This window comes from Ceratotherium simum, chromosome 4, assembly GCF_057802395.1.
Source record: "Ceratotherium simum simum isolate JZ-2026a chromosome 4, ASM5780239v1, whole genome shotgun sequence".
Taxonomy (NCBI): Eukaryota; Metazoa; Chordata; class Mammalia; order Perissodactyla; family Rhinocerotidae; genus Ceratotherium; species Ceratotherium simum.
In genome coordinates, this window is record NC_141903.1 from 7,979,408 (window position 1) to 7,998,498 (window position 19,091).

A 19,091-nucleotide genomic window follows, 5' to 3' on the forward strand; every position below is an offset into this window, starting at 1 on the left:
ATAGCCCAAAATTGGAAGCAATCCATATATCTATCGTCTGGTGAATAGATAAAGAAAATGTGGAATATCCATACAGTAAAATATTATTCGACAATAAAATACAGTGAAATATTGATAAATGCTGTAACATGGATGAATCCCAGAAATATGATGCCAAGTGAAAGAAGCCAGATGCAAAAGACTACATACTGTATGATTCCACGTATATGAAATGTGCAGAAAAGGCAAATTTATGGAGACAGAAAGCACGTCAGTGGTTTCCTGGGCCTGGGGGCGGTGGAAGTGGAGATCGACTGCAGATTAGGTTGGGGGAAATTTTTGAGGTGATGGAAAAGTTCTAAAACTAGATTGTGGTGATGGTTGCCCAACTCTATAATTTGCTAAATATCATTGAATTGTGTACTTACAATGGGTGGATTTTATGGTATGTAAATTATACTTCAACAAATCTGTAAAAAAGTTTAAGGGGGGCAGTGTGGGGATAGATGACCCCTGTCTTGGCAGGAGGCGTCATGGCAGGGGGGACAGTCGTTCCTGACCGAACGTCTTCTCTTTGCCAGACGTGACCTCATTTCGTGTCTCCAGGAACCTTGAGAAGTAGGTTCTGTTGTTCCCATTGTGTAGATGAGGAAATGGAGGCCCAACCAAGTTGCTCACAGTAACAGTGTTGGAGGATTGGAGAGTTAAACCCAGGCCTCTTAGGCCTCGGCACTCACAGAACACTTGTGGCCTGTCTAAGAAAGTGAAAATTCAAGAGGTCAGAGTATTCAAGCGTGTATTTCATAGAGACAGATAAACTCAGACTCCTCTTTCCTGACGACATCCTTAAAAGGGGCGGAGACAGTCAGGCAGGCAGAGACACCACTGCTGCCTCCCAGCTCTCAGAGGAAACTGCAGATCTTCTCCTCTTTGTCCCTTTCCAAGCCTCTGGAGCCTGAAATTCCTTTGTCCAGACCCTATTGGCAAGACCCTTGGGGTCATCTTGCCCAGCTGGAAAGTTCTTGCTTGTACCTTCCCCAGAAACTGTTTTCCCTCAGCCCAAATTATGCTATCCTGCTTCTTCCCAGCCCACCCAACTTCTCTCCAGAGCCACACTTTCCTCACACGCTGGGCTTCACAAGCCCTTGGACGTTGGATTTGGGAAAGGGAAATTTAAAATCCTGAAGCGATAAGGGATAGCAGCAGCTGCCTGCATCTGGCTGATACTTGGATTGTCAGAGGTCATGAATTCGCCTGGATTAACCATAGCAAAGAAACTGCTTATGTTATATGAGCCACATGGAAGTTACCACTCCCTGCTATGAATGCATTATAAGAAGCAGAGTGGGTATTTTGGGGTTTCGGTTGGCCAGATTCCCCTGGGCTAGGCTTCAAAGGGACTGTCCTCCTGGAAGGAGATGAAACTATCCCTTTTGTTACAAAGTCTGCGAAGTGTTTTACAGACTGCGTAGGCTTTTACATAACATTTGGGTATCTGCTATTGACATCGTTGTGAGCTGACTTAAGCCAATTTAATTTATCACAATTAGCTTTATTTTAGTAGAAATTGGTAGTGTCCAATAGGTAAAGATAGATGAGGGCTGTAGATATCCCCAAACCTAGCTACCAGGTACATGTTACAATGGAAGAAACTTTCTGCTCTACCAGACCTATTGCAAAGTTACAGTAATTAACATAGTATGGTGTTGGCACAAGGTTCGACCAACCACTGGAACAAAGTAGAGAATCCAGAAACAGACCCATGTGTATTTGGGCACTTGGACAAAGGCAGCCTTGCAGATCATTAAGGAAAGGTTGGATTCCTTAGTAAATGGGTATCCCTATGGGAAAAAAACAAGAAAGATAATAACCCCTACCTCACACCACACGTGTAATCATTTCCAAGAAAATTAAAGACCTAAATGTAAGAGGAAATGCTATAAAAAGTTTTGAAAGATAAAAATAGGAAATCTTCATAATCTCTAGGTATAGAGCGATTTCTAAAGACACAAAAAGTACCAACCATGAAAAGATTGATTTATTTGAGTATATGAAATTTAAGAATTTCTAGTCATCAAAAGACACAATGAAAACAAGACTCAGGGCCGGCCCCGTGGCTTAGCGGTTAAGTGCGTGCGCTCCGCTGCTGGCGGCCCGGGTTCGATCCTGGGCACGCACCGACACACCGCTTCTCCAGCCATGCTGAGGCTGCATCCCACATACAGCAACTAGAAGGACGTGCAACTATGACATACAACTATCTACTGGGGCTTTTGGGGAAAAAATAAATAAATACAATTAAAAAAAAAAAAAAAAAGAAAACAACACTCAGCCAAATCCTGCCACACATTCAGCATTTATTACCAAGCAGCTCCCTAAACAGCCTCTCAAGTTGTTCTGTAAGCTCATTGAAACACCAGCTGTCCGTCTGACACTACTTTGCATGAAAGTTTCCTTGAGACAGATGCCACCATGTCCTAGTGGCAGGACCAGCTAATCCTAACTGTGGTCTGACAGTAAAATCCTCAAGAAGAGGCAGAACACAGAGGGTTCGGAATCCTAGACCCAGGGCGCCATTCTGAAGGATATACAGTGCTGGGCTCGCCGAGTTCTGCTTCTTCAAGGGCCAGAGTGTCTGAGAATATTTCTAGAACACCCTCTTTTTGTCAGTAAAGAAAATCATTTCTAACAGCTGTTAGGCTAGTGAATAAAAGCTGTGGTGTTGGTCAGAAGTGAAGTTAACTGAAGCCCTGAAGTATGAAGTAGCCTTTTCTGAAGTGAGGGCTTGTGACTAGAGTCTTTTACTTGCTAAAGCGCCCATTCCAGATGAGGGTACTTCGCATGTTAACTGACCATCATAGGGTGTAGCTTCAGTCACACACACACACACACACACACACCTGTGAGTGTGCAGGCCCATGCCGTAGTATTTTACAGTAAACTATAGGCAATATAACAGCAGTGTTTACCAGACTCCAGTCACTTGAGACTTCCCTCCAAGATTTTTATGGTATACTACCACCTGTATTATTATTAATATTTTTCTTTAAATTAACTTGCTTTTTAACTTCTTAAAAAATATATATTTTAGAGGAAATTTTATATCACAACCATAATATAAAAATGGTATCACATGCCATAAAAGTAAAAATGGAAACAATGAAACAACAGCAACAAAAAATGTTTTTCAATCTAGCCAGCTGCTGTTGCCTGCCTACCCGGGGCTCTGCAGAGCCCGGTTCTGCTCTACGGAGACAAGTAAGAGAAGTGTTTTCTTCTAGGAATTTTGTAGTTTCGGGTCTTATGTTTAGCTTTAATCCATTTTGAGTTGATTTTTTGTGGGTGGTGTAAGATAAGGGCCCAATTTCATTCTTTTGCACATGGATATACAGTTTTCCCAGCACCATTTGTTGAAGCAACTGTCCTTTCCCTGTCGTGTGTCTTGGCACCTCTGTCGAAGATCAGATGACCATATGTGTGGATTTATTTCAGGGCTCTTGGCAGTGATTTCATGGATATGACACCAAAAGCACAGGCAACAAAAACAAAAATAAATGAGTGGGACTACATCAAACTAACAAGCTTCTGCACAGCAAAGGAAATAATCAGCAGAGTGAAAAGGCACCCTACAAAATGGGAGAAAATATTTGCAAATCATATATCTGAGGGGTTAATCTCCAAGATATCTTAGGAACTCATGCATCTCAATAGCAAAAAAAAGCTAAAACCCAATTGAAAAATGGCCTCACAATTTGAATAGATATTTCTCCAAAGAAAATATACAAATGACCAACAGGTATATGAAAAGATGCTCAATGTTACTAATCATGAGGGAAATGCAAATCCAAACCACAGTGGGATACCTGTCAGGGTAGCTATTATCAAAAAAAGAGAGAGAGAGAGCAAGTATTGGTGAGGATATGGAGAAATTGAAACCCTTGTACACTACTGGTGGGAATGCAAAATGCGGCCGCCATGAAAAACAGTGTGGATGTTCCTCAGAAAATGAGAAATAGAACTACCATATGGTCCAGCATGGGTATTGATCCAAAGGAATTGAAATCAGGATCTGGAATTGATATTAGCACTCCCATGTTCATTGTAGCACAATTCACAATAGCCAAGATGTGGAAACACTCTAAATGTGGTTTCTGCATAGAGTGGAATACTCTTCAGCCTTTAAACAAGGCAGTCCTGCCATATGCGACCGTATGGATGAATGGGGAAAACCGCTGTGCTGAGTAAAGTAGACCAGTCACAGAACGATAAAATCCTGATTCCACTTACATGGGGTAGCTAAAACAGCCCAATTCACAGAATTAAAGAGTGAAATGGTGGTTGCTGGGGGCTGGGGCTACGGAAAAATGGGGAGTTACTGATCAACAGGCGTAGTTTCAGTCAAGCAAGATGAAAAAGCTCTAGCGATCTGCTGTACAACAGCCAACAGGACCATGTTGTACACTTAAGAATTCGTTGAGAGGGTAGGTCTTATGTTAAGTGTTCTTACTACAATAAAATAAAATTTCGAAAACATAGAACTGTTAACCCTCTGGAGCCTTCTTTTTGAAGTTAAAGAGGATTAAAAAAGAACTGAGGAGGGCCGGCCCCGTGGCTTAGCAGTTAAGAGTGTGCGCTCCGCTGCTGGCGGCCCGGGTTCGGATCCCAGTCGTGCGCGCCGACGCACCGCTTCTCCGGCCATGCTGGGGCCTCGTCCCACATGCAGCAGCTAGAAGGATGTGCAGCTGTGGCATACAACTATCTACTGGGGCTTTGGGGGAAAAATAAATAAATAAAATTAAAAAAAAAAAAAGAACTGAGGAAACACGAACTTTCTCCCTAGCCAAGGCATTGTTATTTAACATTACCATTGTGCTGGCTCGGGAACCATCTCACTGTTACAGTTGGTACAGTGGAGACAGCCAAAGGGTTAATGTATGTTTATCAAGCAGCTAGTACGTGATGGAAACCCTACCGCCACTTCCTCACTTATTCTGTGGCACAGCCCTCCAAGGTGGGTGTTAGTTATTTCCATTTTACTGGTGAGCATACTGAGGCTCGAAGAGGTGATGGGACTTGGCCAGAGTCACACAGGTGGGAAGTGACAGAGCCAAAATCGGGAGCTGGAACTGTTTGACGTTTTGTCATCACCCTGAGCAAGCAGGACCTGCTCTCCTTCCCCTCTCCTCTCGGCCCTGCTTCCACCAGCCGCATCTGTCCCAAGGGCTGGGATTCCTTCCAGGGCAGAACCGAGTTTTCCTGGGACTGTAGTTCTTTGTCATTACTGACCAACACAAGACCATTCCAGAGTATTTCAGAAGCAGTTTATTTCTCTGCCCCAGGTCACACTTTTACTGCCAGCCTGTCCTGACAGAGTGGAAGGGGCAATGATGAAAGCATTCAGTGCCGCCTTTTATTAGTAACTTGGCGTTATTTTATGGTTTGGGGGTTTGGTTTGGCTGTTACTTCCTAGGAATTACTCAAAACAGAAAGAGAACGTGGCCTTGCAGGGAGGTTTCCGAGGGCCGCGTTGTCACCTCCCTTGCTGGTCCATTCGAGGCCTCTGCCCATTTCAGCAAGGAGCACCCTGCGAGGGCCCCTCTAGACAGAGACCACGGCCACCTCAGGGCCCACCCAGCTCTCCCCAGACAGGGCCACAAGGCCACGTCCAGGTCTCTTTCTCATGTCGTTTATCCAGCAAATGCTTTTCCCCAGGCATCAGGGTCTCCCCAGCACTGTCTGGGCGTGTAGGGAAGGTGCAGGAGGAACAGCCGTGTACCCCTGCCCTCTGGACTTGGGGTGGAGGAGCTGGAGTTGGCCAGTGCTGGGCTCTCAGTCCTAGTCGCTCCACCAGAGCCTCCATTTCCCCATCTCTAAAATGGGCCAGCCCTCCCAGGGTGTCTGAAGTGACACAGACCAGCACATTTCAGGAGCCATCGAGTGCTGAGCCAACATAGGGGAATGTTGCTATTGCAGTCTGGGGCGAGCCACAGAACAGCTGCCCGCAAGCAGCCAGGACACGCCGCGGTCCAGCATCTAATCTGCTCCTTCATTTTGTGGTTCCAACTGCAAGAGCTGCAGGCGGAAGAGAGGCCCACGGGACCCCCAGGACAGAGCTTGTCCAGGGCAGGAGGATGAATACTCGCTGCTCCAAACCAGAAAGAGAAGGGGCTCAGAGACCAAGAGCGGGTGGGGGAGTGCCTGCTCTCTCTCAGGCTCTCTGCCTCCGGCCTGGGAAAGGTCAGTCCCTGGGGATTTGCTGCAGAGCAGGAGCTACTTCAAGGCTAATAAAAAAATCAGTGAGCCACAAATGTCAGGCCCTTAAGGTCAGCATCCTTCACCCCAGAAGGACAGAGAATGGACCGTGACCAGGGAGGCACCTTACTAAATCATGTCCACCCACCTCACAGGTGGTCTTCCACTCTGGGTCTGGGGCAGGTGGCACCTGGGTTTGGCTTAAAGTCAGAGCCTGACTCAAAGGCCATGTAGAGTCCACAATTCAAGTGACCATCGATGGGTGAACCAATAAACAAAATGTGGTATATACATACAATGGAATATTATTCAGCCTTGAAAAAGAAGGAAATGCTGCCACGTTGATGAACCTTGAGGACATTATGCTAAGTGAAAGCAGCCAGTCACAAAAAGACAGATACTGTATGATTCCACATATATGAGGTACCTAGAGGAGTCAAACTCATAGAGACTAGAAAGTAGAATGGGGGTTGCCAGGAGCTAGGGGGAGGAGGAATGAGGGGTTAGTGTTTAATGGAGACAGTTTCAGTTTGCAGGATGAAGGGAGTTCTGTGGGTAGATGGTGGTGATAGTCGCACAACAGTGTGAATGTACTTAATGCCACTGAACTGTACACTTAAAAAAGGGTCAAGATGGTAAATTTTGTTATGTGTATTTTACTACAATTAAAACTTTTTAAAAATCGGAAACATCACGTAGGGTCAAAATACCCCTGAATCCCTGTAGAAGGTGCCACATTGGAGACCCCATCCGTCTCTCCACTGGGCCACCACAGCCCAGTAGCAGGGGAGTTAGAGGATGCTGAGCTTTTAGAGGCTTATTATTTAGAAAGTACAAGACACGTCTTTTCCACTCCAGACTCACACTTAGCACAGCAAGAAGGCACGAGAGGCGCCAGGGAACTGAGGCCTCTGCGGAGAGAGCAGAGTCCCGCCTCACTCCCGAGCATGTGCTGGTGCGGTGAGATGGCTGGCAGGATTGTCTGTGCTGTTAAAATTCGTGCACACGCACAGGCACTCTCCCTGCACAGAAGTTTGTAATATCGTGCATGCATGCATGAAACAACTCTACTGCACTCAGGTCTGCGTCCTCGGGACCTGGGCCAGAGGGGGCTTAAGTAAATATTTGTTAAACTGAGCTGTTGATGCATTGTGGAGCCGTGTCTTAGTTGCAAATCCTTTCATAATCGGGGTGTACCCTATACTTCTCTCATATTTGGCACAGAAACCAGTGTAGTTCTTGTCACAAAGAGAATGTCCCTTGAATGACTGGATGAGTACCTGTTGGTAGATAAGCCCACACAACAGATGCCTGGTCCCACTTCGTGCCCTCCACCCACTTCCTTGTCCAGCCCGTTGGCAGAGACACTTTAGGGTCCTTGAACTGATGTGCTGGGATGGCAAATTAACATACCAGATGTCTCAACCCCTCCTCAGTGTGGGAACTTCCAACCTCTGCCCACATCGTAGAACAGTCCCTTCCCTTTAACACGTCAGATCTGTGAGTCAGGACAGAGGTGCAGGCATGTTGACAACAACCTAAACGTCCACTGGTAAGCAGCGCGTTGAATAAAGTGTGATACCTCTTACAGCGGACCCCCAAGATCCAGTGTGGATGATGTCATAGAGGAATAATGACAGGGCATGAAGTTCACACTTGATTGTTTTGTCTAAATACGTACATGTTATTTGTCCAAATATGCCTGTAATATATATGTGTGTATACATACGCTCTGTGTGTGTGTGTGTGTGTGTGTGTGTGTGTTCCCCAAACCAGCAGCAGCAGTGTCACCAAGGAACTTGCTAGAAACGCACATTCTCAGGCCCCACCCAGACCCACTGAATCAGAACCTCCGGCCGGGGGCACAGCAGTCAAGTTTTAACACCCCGGGTGGTTCTGATGCAGGCCCAAGTCCGAGAACTCCTGGCTAAGGGCGTTCTTGACTCTATCCTTTCTGTGTCTCTTCTCCAGGCCTTGATCCAGCTGCCTCCCTACATCTCTCAGTGTGATGAGGTGCTGCAGTTCTTCGAGACGAGACCTGAGGACCTGAATCCCCCCAAAGAGTAAGTCAGTTTGTGGACCTCCCCAGAGCGTGCCCTTGCAGCCTCCCTCCTGCCGGGCCAGCCGGCCCCAGGGGGAATTGGAGGAAAGGCAAGTAAAAATGAAACTGGAGTGGGCCGGCCCCGTGACTTAGCGGTTAAGTGCACGTGCTCTGCTACTGGCGGCCCGGGTTCAGATCCCGGGCGCGCACCGACGCACGGCTTCTCCGCCCATGCTGAGGCCGCGTCCCACATACAGCAACTAGAAGGATGTGCAGCTATGACATACAACTATCTACTGGGGCTTTGGGGAGAAAAAGGAGGAGGACTGGCAATAGATGTTAGCTCAGGGCCGGTCTTCCTCACAAAAGAAAAAAAGAGAAAAAAAGAAACTGGATCCCACTGACTGAGCCCCTGCTGGGCCTCGCTTCGTGTAGCCCTCCAGTCTCTGTCAGTGGGTAACGATAGTGGAGTTGTACGGGGAAAGGGAGCTGGCCGAGTGTCACTCCTAGGATTCCCGAACACTCTGCACTTACCCATGGGGCTTGTCCGAGCTTGTTGGAACTGAGACTATGAGCCCACAAGGCAGGGCCTGTGCAGTAGACTCATCTCAGTGCCTCGTCCGTGAGGGGAGATGTGCTCAGGACTATTAGGGGTCTGAATGAATGAGTGACCGAGACCTGCTCGAGGTCCCATCACTAGGGAGTGACAGGGCCAGGATTTGACCCTGGTCAGTGGGCTCCAAAGCTGTCCAGAATGTCACTGGCAGCCCCGGCTCCCCTGTCTTATCCCTGCGGAAGACAGGCCCCTCTCCCAGACGCCTGTCAGTGCATATCCCCAGCCGCCTGTGCACATCCCACAGAATCCCAACACCACCTGCCTGCCGGCCTTCACACACCAAGAGTTGATGCCCCAGATGCCCTGCCAGCGTGAAACACTGACATACGTACACGGGGCTTTTAGAAAAGCCCTTTTTGGGGAAAGGCATCATATTTGTCTGCAGAAAGAAGGGGTCTAGCTAATGGAGAAATTGCGGTGGGGGAGGAGGATACCAGCCCACCAGTGCTGGGGCTGTCCTGGGGTCACGGGACCAAGAGCTGGCAGGGTTTAGGGTCCATTTGGGCCCCGTCAGGAAGGGCTGAGAAGTGCCAGCCAGGCTCTGTTACGGGAGAAGTCTAAGTCTTAGCTCTGACCTTAACCTATTACCCCAAACAGCAGTCATAAAACCCAGGCTTACGTTTGTTACAGTTACAGTGTGCTAAGCACTTTGCATATGCTGAGCTACAAGGGCTCACGTTACTTTGTGGAAATAAATCTGTTGAAGTCAGAACACTTATTTTTTGAATACACCTGTAAGGGGAAAGCATCAGAGAGTTTTGACCAGCGTATCGACACAGATGGGAGAGAGCCAGGCCAGGGGCAGCCCGCTGTGACTGAGAAGAGCCTGGGCATCTTCGTTCAGGAAGGAGGGATTCTCGGGGGTACAAGGTGGGAGCCAGCCCTCGAGAGGAGCTGGGATGTTGGCGAGGCTGTGTAGTGGCTGTGTCACGCTCTCTGGTGGCCGTGGCAGGACTTCCCCACCTGCTGGCTGGCTTGGGCTCGTAGAAAGAGCATAGGACCGAGAGTTCTAGGCCTGGTGCTACTCCCAGCCGGGAGTGCCAGTACTGTGCGTCTGTTCAACACACAGGTATTGAGCGTGGTGTGTCTAATAATTCAAAGGAGAGACCTTTTCCCTAGTTTCCTGGAGTTAGAGTTTTATTCTGATACTTTTAAGGAGCATCCGTTTCCTCACTTCTTAAATGGGAGTAATGGTAATACCTACTTGGCAGGGTCATGGTGAGGTTTGGATATATAATGTGTGTGAAGGGCTTAGCACAGAGCCTGGCACACAGAAGATACACAACCAGCTTTCACAGCCCCTTGACTGTCGGGGCAGAGATGCTTGGGTTTGCAGTCTTTCACGAGACAGTAACGAAGAAGCTCACTGGTCTGTTTAATTTGTGTGAGTCTCTGGAAGGAGAGGGTACCACGTGGAGATGCTTGTTCTCCTATGGGAAGGGAAGACCAGAGTCTTTCCTCCCAGGCCTTCCAGATGGCTCTCCCCTCCCCCACGTCTCTGGCAAAAACCAGCAAAGACAGGGTCAGCTCATTCAAGTGCCTTCATTCCCCGAACATTTCCCGCAGCTGCCACCCACGCTGAAGGCCAGAGGAAAACACGCCCAGTCTCTGCCTTCTGGGGCTGGAGGGCTGGTGGGCATTTCTTGAGCTAGAAAAGAGTCAAGCTGGTTGGCATTAAAGTTATAGAGAAAAAGGCTCTTGATTCTAGACTAATCATAGTTGGAAGGGAAATATATCTTTGCTCATTTTTCTGTTGGTTTTACTGTTTTTATTACTAATTTGTGTAGGCTCTTTAAATATGAAGGAGATTAGCCCTTGTCGTATTTGTGGTAAATATTTGTGCCTTTTATTGTGCATTTATATTTTGTTTCTGGATTTTCTGATGTACGTAAGCTTTATGTTTTTGCAAAGCCAAATCTAGTAACTATTTTTCAGATGTGACTTCTCCCATTGTATTTAGGCTACAAAGGGCAGTCACCATTCAGACTCAAGATAGTTACTTTAATTTTTTTCTAGTTCATTTGTGGTTTAGGTTTTCTTTTCTTTTAATATTTACTCATTAAATCAGAATTCATTAAAATAGAATTCATTTTGATGTATGGCATGTGGTGAGAATCTAAAATTTTTTTCCTGAAGTTAGAACCTTTTGACAAGCTATATTTTATTGCTCCATTCATTAAAAAAAAAAAAAAACAGACCACACCCTGTAGTGTTTAATGATCACTGGCCATTCTTCCTCAGGCAGAGTATAAGAGAAAAATAGCTCCTGCCCCTAGGAGGCTTCTACACTGGTGGGAAAGGCTCCACGAACACGTGGATACATGTGTGGGTACACACACACAAATAGAACATCCACTAAAAATACAAAACACAGCCTAGAGGGTACCAAAGAAAGTACAAAGTAACAGCTGAGATAAGCTGACCAGCATCCTACTGGGGTAGGTATCTGGTCCCAAGAAGCTTCCTGGAAGGAAGGGGAACGTTCCACTCTCTTTGTCCCTTCCCCGCTGTGTGACCTTGGACAAGTGACTTGACTTGTCTGAGCTTCTGTTTCCTCATCAGTAAAGCGGGCACAGCTAACCTTGCGCACATCTTGGTTGTGAGGAGTAAGCACCATCCTGCTCACACGGGATCGTGTCTGACACATAGCAGGTGCTTACCTAGTGATGCCTTCCTAGCTTTTAAGCCAGGCTTTGAAGGGGAAGGAAGGAAGGTGAGCAGGTGCCGAGGGCCCGAGGGGCAGCTCTGGGGCCACGGCAGGCAGTCTCAGCTGGGCCTTGGTTGTTGGTTTAGGCATACTGGACATCGAGGTTGACTGCTCAGTAGAATAGGTTCCTTGATCGTGAAGCTCACGCCCCATTAAGGGCTTGAGATGGAAACTAGGGTCTTGCCCAGCAGTTTCTTGGAGAGAAATGGTGGGTTCTAAATAATGCTGTTAGAAGAAGGTTTTTGCTGCCATGCTTGGGAAACTTGGGACCACCCCAAGCGTGTCACCTGGAGAAGATAACTCGCCTGCTTAAGCCTACACATGCTGCTGAGGCGTAACCCGAGAGCCGCCTGCTGCCCCTAATGCTCTGCTCCAGCTAGGACAGTGGGACAGCTAGCAGGGTGCGTGGCGGGGCAGGAGCCGGGACTTCAGGCAGCCTGGCTGTGCTCGGGTCGCAGGCCCGGATGGCAGCTGGGGAGATGGTGCTTCACGTGGAAGCAGCTAGGAGAGGAGCTTCACCCACAGGACGGTCCAGGGTGTGGTCAGGAGAGTGGGCTCCAGCCGGGCCTCCCAGGTCCCGATCCTGGGCGAGGTTCTTTACCTCTCTGGGCCTCAGTGTCTCCACTGCAAAATGGGGTGACCCTCAGGGGCCGTTGTGAGGATTCACTGGGTCAGGGCAGGTACAGCACTCTGACCAGGACCCTGTACACAGTGAGTGCCAGTAAATGCGAGCAAGGATATTCCACTGTTACCTGCTTCGTCCCCTGCACAGCGGCAGTGAAGTGTGGCCTCACTGGGTTACGCCTGGCCAGAGGACGTCACGACCGAGCAGCCCAGCCCAGCACTGGGGCCAGGGCCTGCTGCTCCTCCCAGACGCACAGGAGCACAGCCCAGGCTCCAGGGGTGGTCTTAGCTCCCTCACCCTCTCCCGAGGTTACACTGAAAGCAGTATTACGCGGTGGTTAATAACCCAGACTTTAGCATCAGACACTGAATAGACATTTCTCCAAAGAAGATACACACATGGCCAATAAGCACATGGAATGATGCTCAGGGGGCCGGCCCCATAGTCTAGTGGTTAAGTACGGCATGCTCCACTTCAGCAGCCCAAGTTCAGTTCACGGGCGCAGACCTACACCACTTGGCAGCGGCCATGCTGGGGCAGCGACCCACATACAAAAAAAATAAAGGAAGGTTGGCACAGATGTTAGCTCAGGGCTAATCTTCCTCAGCCAAAAAAAAGGAAGGAAAAGATGCTCAGCATCATTAGTCATCAAGAAATGCAAATCCAAACCACAGTGAGATACCACTTCCCGCCCACCAGGATGGCTAGAATCAGAAAGAGAGATAGCAACAAGTGTTGATGAGGATGTGGAGAAATTGGAACCTTCATACATTGCTGGCGAGAATGTACAATGGTGCAGCCGCTGTGGAAGACAGCCTGGCAATTCCTCAACAAGTTAGACCTAGAGTTACCATATGACCTAGCAGTTCCACTCCTCCATATATCGCCAAGAGAAATAAAAATGTGTGTCCACACAAAAACTTGTGGACAAATGTTCATAGAAGCGTTATTCATCATAGCCAAAAAGTGGAAATACCCCACATGCCCATCAGCTGAGGAACAGATTAACAAAGTGTGGTTTATCCACACAATGGGATATTATTCAGCCATAAAAAAAGAATGAAATACTTATACATGCTATAACATGAATGACCCTTGAAAACATTATGCTACATGAAAGGAGCCAGTCACAAAAAGCCACGTCTTGTATGATTCCATTTATATAAAATGTCCAGAATAGGCAAATCATTATAGACAGCAAGCAAATTAGTGGTTGCCAGGGGCTGGGAGGAGTGGGCATGGGGAGTGACCACTAATGGGTACAGGGTTTCTTTTTGGAGTGATGAAAATTTCTAGACTTAGATAGTTGTGATGGTTGTAGAACCTTATGAATATAGTAAAAGCCAGTGAATTGTACACTTTAAAAAGGATGAATTTTATGGTATGTGAATTACATCTCAGTTTTTAAAAATTAGATAGACCTGGGTTCAGATCCTAGCTGTGCTATTTGCTAGCTGTGTGACCTTGAACAAGTTACTTAACCTCTCTGTGCCTCATTTTCCTCATCTGTAAAATAGGCATAAAAAGAGTACTTATTTCTTAGGGTTATTATGAGTATTAAATGAGTGAACTAAAAGTACCTATCAGGGTACTGGCACGGGGTAGTAGCATTTAGTAATTATTAGCTAATGTTACTGTTGCCACATCCGTCTCAACCAAGCCTCCTGTCACCTCCCTTTTCTCTTTATAACACTGAAAACCTTTTCACCAATGAGATAGTATGCTTAAAAGTACTTTGTAAACCCTGGTTTGTCATACTGTATTTGTAGTGCAATTGTAGTTATAAACTCTGCAGTGGTTGACAGACGTGAGGGAGTCGTTACTCACTGTTCCGTGTGGATTCTAGCCCATAGTCCTGTCCCTTGTGTCACCAGTAGGGAGATGTGCTGTGTTCTCTGTTATGCGGACTTCTACCCAGTTTTAGTGTGTTCCACTTACCACCTACCACCAAGCGCCGTGGGGGCTCAGGGGACCCCAAGAGGTGGGGCAGGGCCTCCGCTGGGCCTGACGGGGTGGGCCTCAGCCTCAGGGCAGTGTGGGGGCCTGACTCCTCTTTCCAGACTGCATGCTCCCCTCTCCCCACCCACCCCCCTTAGCTCCTCCCCAGGGCCCTGAGTGGAGATGCTGGTCGCCGGGCGTCAGAACACTTATCAGGCAAAGGGAGAAAATTAGGAGGAATCTTTGTTTTTTAAGAAGTCTGGGTCCTTGGGGCTGGGAGTTTTCCTCCTTCACTGGAGATGTTGTGGGATGGAGAATCTGAGTTTCCTAATGGAATAACATGTCAACACCCAACAGATACTGACTCATCACTCTTTCCCACCCCTGTTCTTTCCTTTACAGGGAGCATGTTGGGAAAAAGAAAGCCGGTAAGAGTATTTTCCATTTTCTCCTGTTCATTCAGTGTTCAGCCTACCCCTACTGAGCACCTACAGTGCCCCAGGCCTTGGGCACGACATTGGGATACTGCTGTGTGGATGGATGGATGACGGATGGATGGGTGGATGGGTGGATGGGTGGATGGTTGGGTGGGTGGGTGGATGGGTAGGTGGGTGTGTGGATGGATGGGTGGGTGGGTGGGTGGATGGGTGGATGCTTGATTGGTTGATACTCCACTCTGTTCCCCAAAGAAAGCATTGGAGGTTGTTTTGTCCTATACCTAAAAATTACAAAGTGCATGAGACCTGCTGTCTGTCCCTGAGGTTGCCTCAGTGGCCTAGGGGAGACAGACAGCTTCCTAACCGTGCTGTAGGGTGGTGTTAAATGCCTCAGTTCTGCTTTAGACCAAGAATGTGGGAGCTCAGAGCTAAGAGCATTCTTCTCAGGTGTCAGAAAGGGGTCAAAAAGGAGGGACCCTGGGTCTTGAAGAGTAAGCAGGAGCCTCCTACACAGGGAAGGGCATTCAGGGCTGAGGGCATAGCACACAGGCTGGGAGGGATGAATATGCAGTAGGTTGGGGCCCATCCAGTGGCCGTCCTCAGCTCCAGGCCCACCTCTACACTTCCCGCGCTCAGCCACTGTTCTGGGCAATGACAACTGCTATGTCAGGCATCTCCTATACTCACTTCCACCCTCCCCAAAGTGAGGTCTCTTCCTCCCTGACACTCTTTCCATTTCCTGGACAGCAACGCTCTTCATGCGGAGTGATCCTGGAGAAAGAGAAGGTGGGAATTGGGTGTGCACAGGGGAATGACTGCATTCTCACAGGCCTTGGGCTGATAAATTGAGATTTACAACTGCCCAACTTTTTCTTCCCACAACCCAAGATCATCCCCCACATCTGCAGAGCTCTGCCCCAGCCCGTGCTGCACCTGGAGCCAATGTGGTCTTCAGAGCTCCTGGAGTTCTGAGTTCTTTTATTTATCTAGGACTCCAGGAAGTTTGAGCGGGTTGATAAGGATGTGGGGAGAGGGAGGCCGAGCAGAGATCCCAGAAGTGAAAAGGGAGGCCTCTTCTCATGGGCCTCAGTTTCCCCATCTGTAAAATGGGGATAATAATAGTAATCTACCTTGTAGGATTATTAGAAGATTTATAATAATAATATGTATAAAGCACTTAGAACAGTGCCTAGCATATAGTGAGGGAGATAGGTTTGCTGCTGTTTTCATACTACTGTTCATTCAAAGCGCATGGGCGTCCCTGTGCAGTATCAGTAGCCATTCCAAATTCAGCAGCTCTGGTCCCTTTGCTGCCCCCTGGGTACAAGGCCTGTGGTCAGCTTTACAGGCCACAAAGCCATTCTTGCAAGGAAGAGTGGAAAGGAACTGGATCTCTTCTGCTCAAGGTGTGGCCTCTGGAATGAATTCTAGCCTTTCCCAACCAGTCTATTTACAGCCCTGCTTTCTGGTTTAATAGTTACTGGCCAGAGCCATGGCATCCTGTTAAAGCTGCAAATAGTCCTTGAGCCCTGAGGATAATGACATGCTTCTTAGAAAAGAGCAGAGAGGAGAAGAGGAGCGTCCGCTCTTAGGCTGGTCACAGAGTTTCTGGCGTTGAGTGTGCAGAGACTTTCCTGGAGGGGACGGGTGGGAGGAAGCGAGGCAGGAGACAGCTCTGGCTTGTGAAAACAGTAGTGTCCGGTCAGAACAGGCTTGATGAGGGGACTGGTCTGGAAAGGAGAGCAGAAGCTCTAATTTGTGGTGACCACTGTTACATCATTCACCTGCGATGATGGGGGACGGATTTATTTATAGTTCAGCTGGGTGGAAAATAGCATCTCTCTTCATTCAGCATAAGAGCCCATGCTGGGATTAGCCTTATTTTTTATCTGACTTTTGAACATTTACTTTATGTTAGAACCAGCCTTCTTGATTGAATTTTAAAGGGAGTTAAGATTGACAGCCCAAGCCCTGAGATTTCTGTGCCAGAACTCTGAGTTGGAGAGGGCTTATCTGTCTCCAGAATTTCCCAGTCGTGGCTGCCTGGCTGGCTGGCTTCTGCAGACTTTGGCTAATGTGGTCTCAAATTCTGCTCATCCTGCAGGAAAAAGTCCTCCCACCAAAATTTAACAGGTCATGTGATTATTTAAGGAGCATCTTTCTTCCCAATTTTTCTGCCCTTTAACTTACTGAAATATTCTCTCATTTAGTGAGTCTTTCAGCAAGACTGGCAGTCTAGTAAATTTCTAGAAAGAAAATCTCACTTTACCGTTATTCATTGTATTCATTGTATTAGTCTGCTCAGGCTGCCATAACAAAATACTATAGACTGGGTGGTTTAAACAACAGAAATTTATTTTCTCACATGTGTGGAGGCTGGAAGTTTGAGATCAGGGTGCCAGCACGGTCGGATTCTGGTGAGGAGCCCTCTTCCTGGCTTGCAGACTGCTCACAAGGCAGAGAGAGAGCAAGAACAGGCTCTCTGATGTCTCTTCTTATAAAGGCACTAATGCCATCCTGAGGGTCCCATCCTCGTGACCTCATCTAAACCTAATTAGCTCCTTAGGGCTCCGTCTCCAAATACCATCATGTTGGGGGTTGGGGCTCAACATGTGAATTCTGGAGGGAGACAATTCAGTCCATAGCACTTACCATTTTAAAAATTTAAGACACGTCATCATGAATAAAAACATACCCAGCTAGAAAATTCTGTGGTAGCTTAGGCACTCGATGTCTTGAGAATAGTTTATAGCACTTCCTCGATGATAAAATCACCCTTCCACTGTCAGATCTTCTCCTTTCTGCTGACCTTTTCCTTCCCTCTTATTTCCTGCACAAAAGTGTCATTCCTTGCTTAGGAATACTTTGATGTCACACTTGCAGCTCCTAAAACTTAGCTAGCTGCATCAACTTTTAGGTATTGCAATTACTGTGCACTATAGAGCTTGGTTGCGTGATCACAGTCTGCCAGTAGGTGTCTCCCCCTAACACCTAAATGACCTGAAGCCTAGCTTGAGACTCCTAGTAGATCAAAGGAATGAGGTTTTGATGAGCGCTCTGGGTAAAATAAAGGCAGCCTGCTGTGGAAGAACTGGTGCAGAAAAAGCAATCCATGCACTCTCTTCTGAACCACTTCATAGCAGGGAGCTACAGTCTACAAGCTGCTGTCGTAGAAGAACAGGAAGGAGATGTAAGGCTTGGACCTGGCCCCTGAGCGCGTCTTGCAGGAGGTGCCAGCCCTGAGCGTTGTGCCAGTACTGATCTGCCCATGCCAGCCCAGAGTCCTAAACCCTGCTCCCTGCCCTCGTTTCCTGGCTTCATGTCTTGTTTACAGTGAGTCCCCTGATTCCCTGATTCTGTCACTGTTCATAGTTAGCCCTGATCCCGTTGGCAGCCTGGTTAGGAGAGTTGGTGCAGAAATGCATATATCAGTCCATCGATCAGAGTCCTGAAAATTGTATGTGGTACAGCTGTGCCACTGTCAGTTGTTAAAACTGAGTGGCAACAATTGTAACCTGACTTAACTGGACTCTGACTTAACCGAAGCCTCTGTCCCTACTTACAGGCAAGAAGGAGTCGTCTTCATTGTCCGTAAGATGGACAGGTGCTACGGACGAGTGTCAGCACCATGTGCCTCCAGGAGGAGCCTGGAGCGTGTGGGGCAGGAAGGGTTCTAGAGGCCTCCGCTCGTCCTTCGTTCATCCACTCCACAAATGTCCACTGAGTCTGTGCCACGTGCAGAGTGAACAAGACAGACGCAGTTATCATTCAGTGTTTATTAAGCACCTACTGTGTGCCTGAAATGCCCCAGGTCCCCCATGCAGAGGTGAACAAGCCGTGGGAAGTGTTCTCAGTCTGCTAGAAAAGGCAGATGTGTGACCAAAATTAAATGTTATGGTGCTGTGGGAAGGCATTGTCATTTCTCTCAGACGGAGGAAGTCACTTAAAGCTGAGTTTTAAAATACTTATTTTTTCATTCAGATATTTATTGAGCCCTAGTTGGTACCATCCATGTTCTAGGCCAGGGGTTGGCAAGCCTTTTCTCTAAAGGGCCAGGTAGTAAATACTTTAGGCTTTGCAGGCCGCATTCAATCTCTGTCAATCGATTATAATAACAATTTTTCCTCTTCCTCTCATTCTCCTCCTTCTCTACAACCATTTAAAAATACAAAAAACATTCTTAGCCCCACCTTGCACAAAAACAGACCAGGGCCTGTGAGCCTTTAGGCAGCATGAGTCCAACAGTGAACAAGAGACTGAATCCCTGCCCTCATGGGGCTTCTATTGTAGGCTGGAAAATAGACAAGGAGACAAGTAAATATACAGAATTTCTGAGAGTTAAAAAGAGGAAAAGCACTATGGCAAGAAAGGAAACTGGGTGAGGCAGTAAAGGGGAAGGTCTCACTGACAAGATGCCACTTGGGCAGGAACTTGAAGGAAGCGAGAGAGGGGGCCATGCAGATATCTGAAGAAGGCTATTCCTGGTGAGGGAACAG

General features: G+C 47.6%; 1 protein-coding gene across 2 annotated transcripts in view; it reads left to right on the plus strand.

Annotated features, from left to right (window-relative positions):
- The window catches only part of SH3PXD2B (SH3 and PX domains 2B), a 102,814-nt gene that overhangs the window by 53,780 nt on the left and 29,943 nt on the right, over positions 1–19,091 (plus strand). For both annotated transcript variants that reach the window (XM_087429413.1, XM_004428520.3), the window contains exons 5-6: positions 8,203–8,294; positions 14,561–14,586. In XM_087429413.1, coding sequence (XP_087285539.1) covers positions 8,203–8,294; positions 14,561–14,586 — 118 coding nt within the window. The remainder of the gene's footprint in view (positions 1–8,202; positions 8,295–14,560; positions 14,587–19,091) is intronic.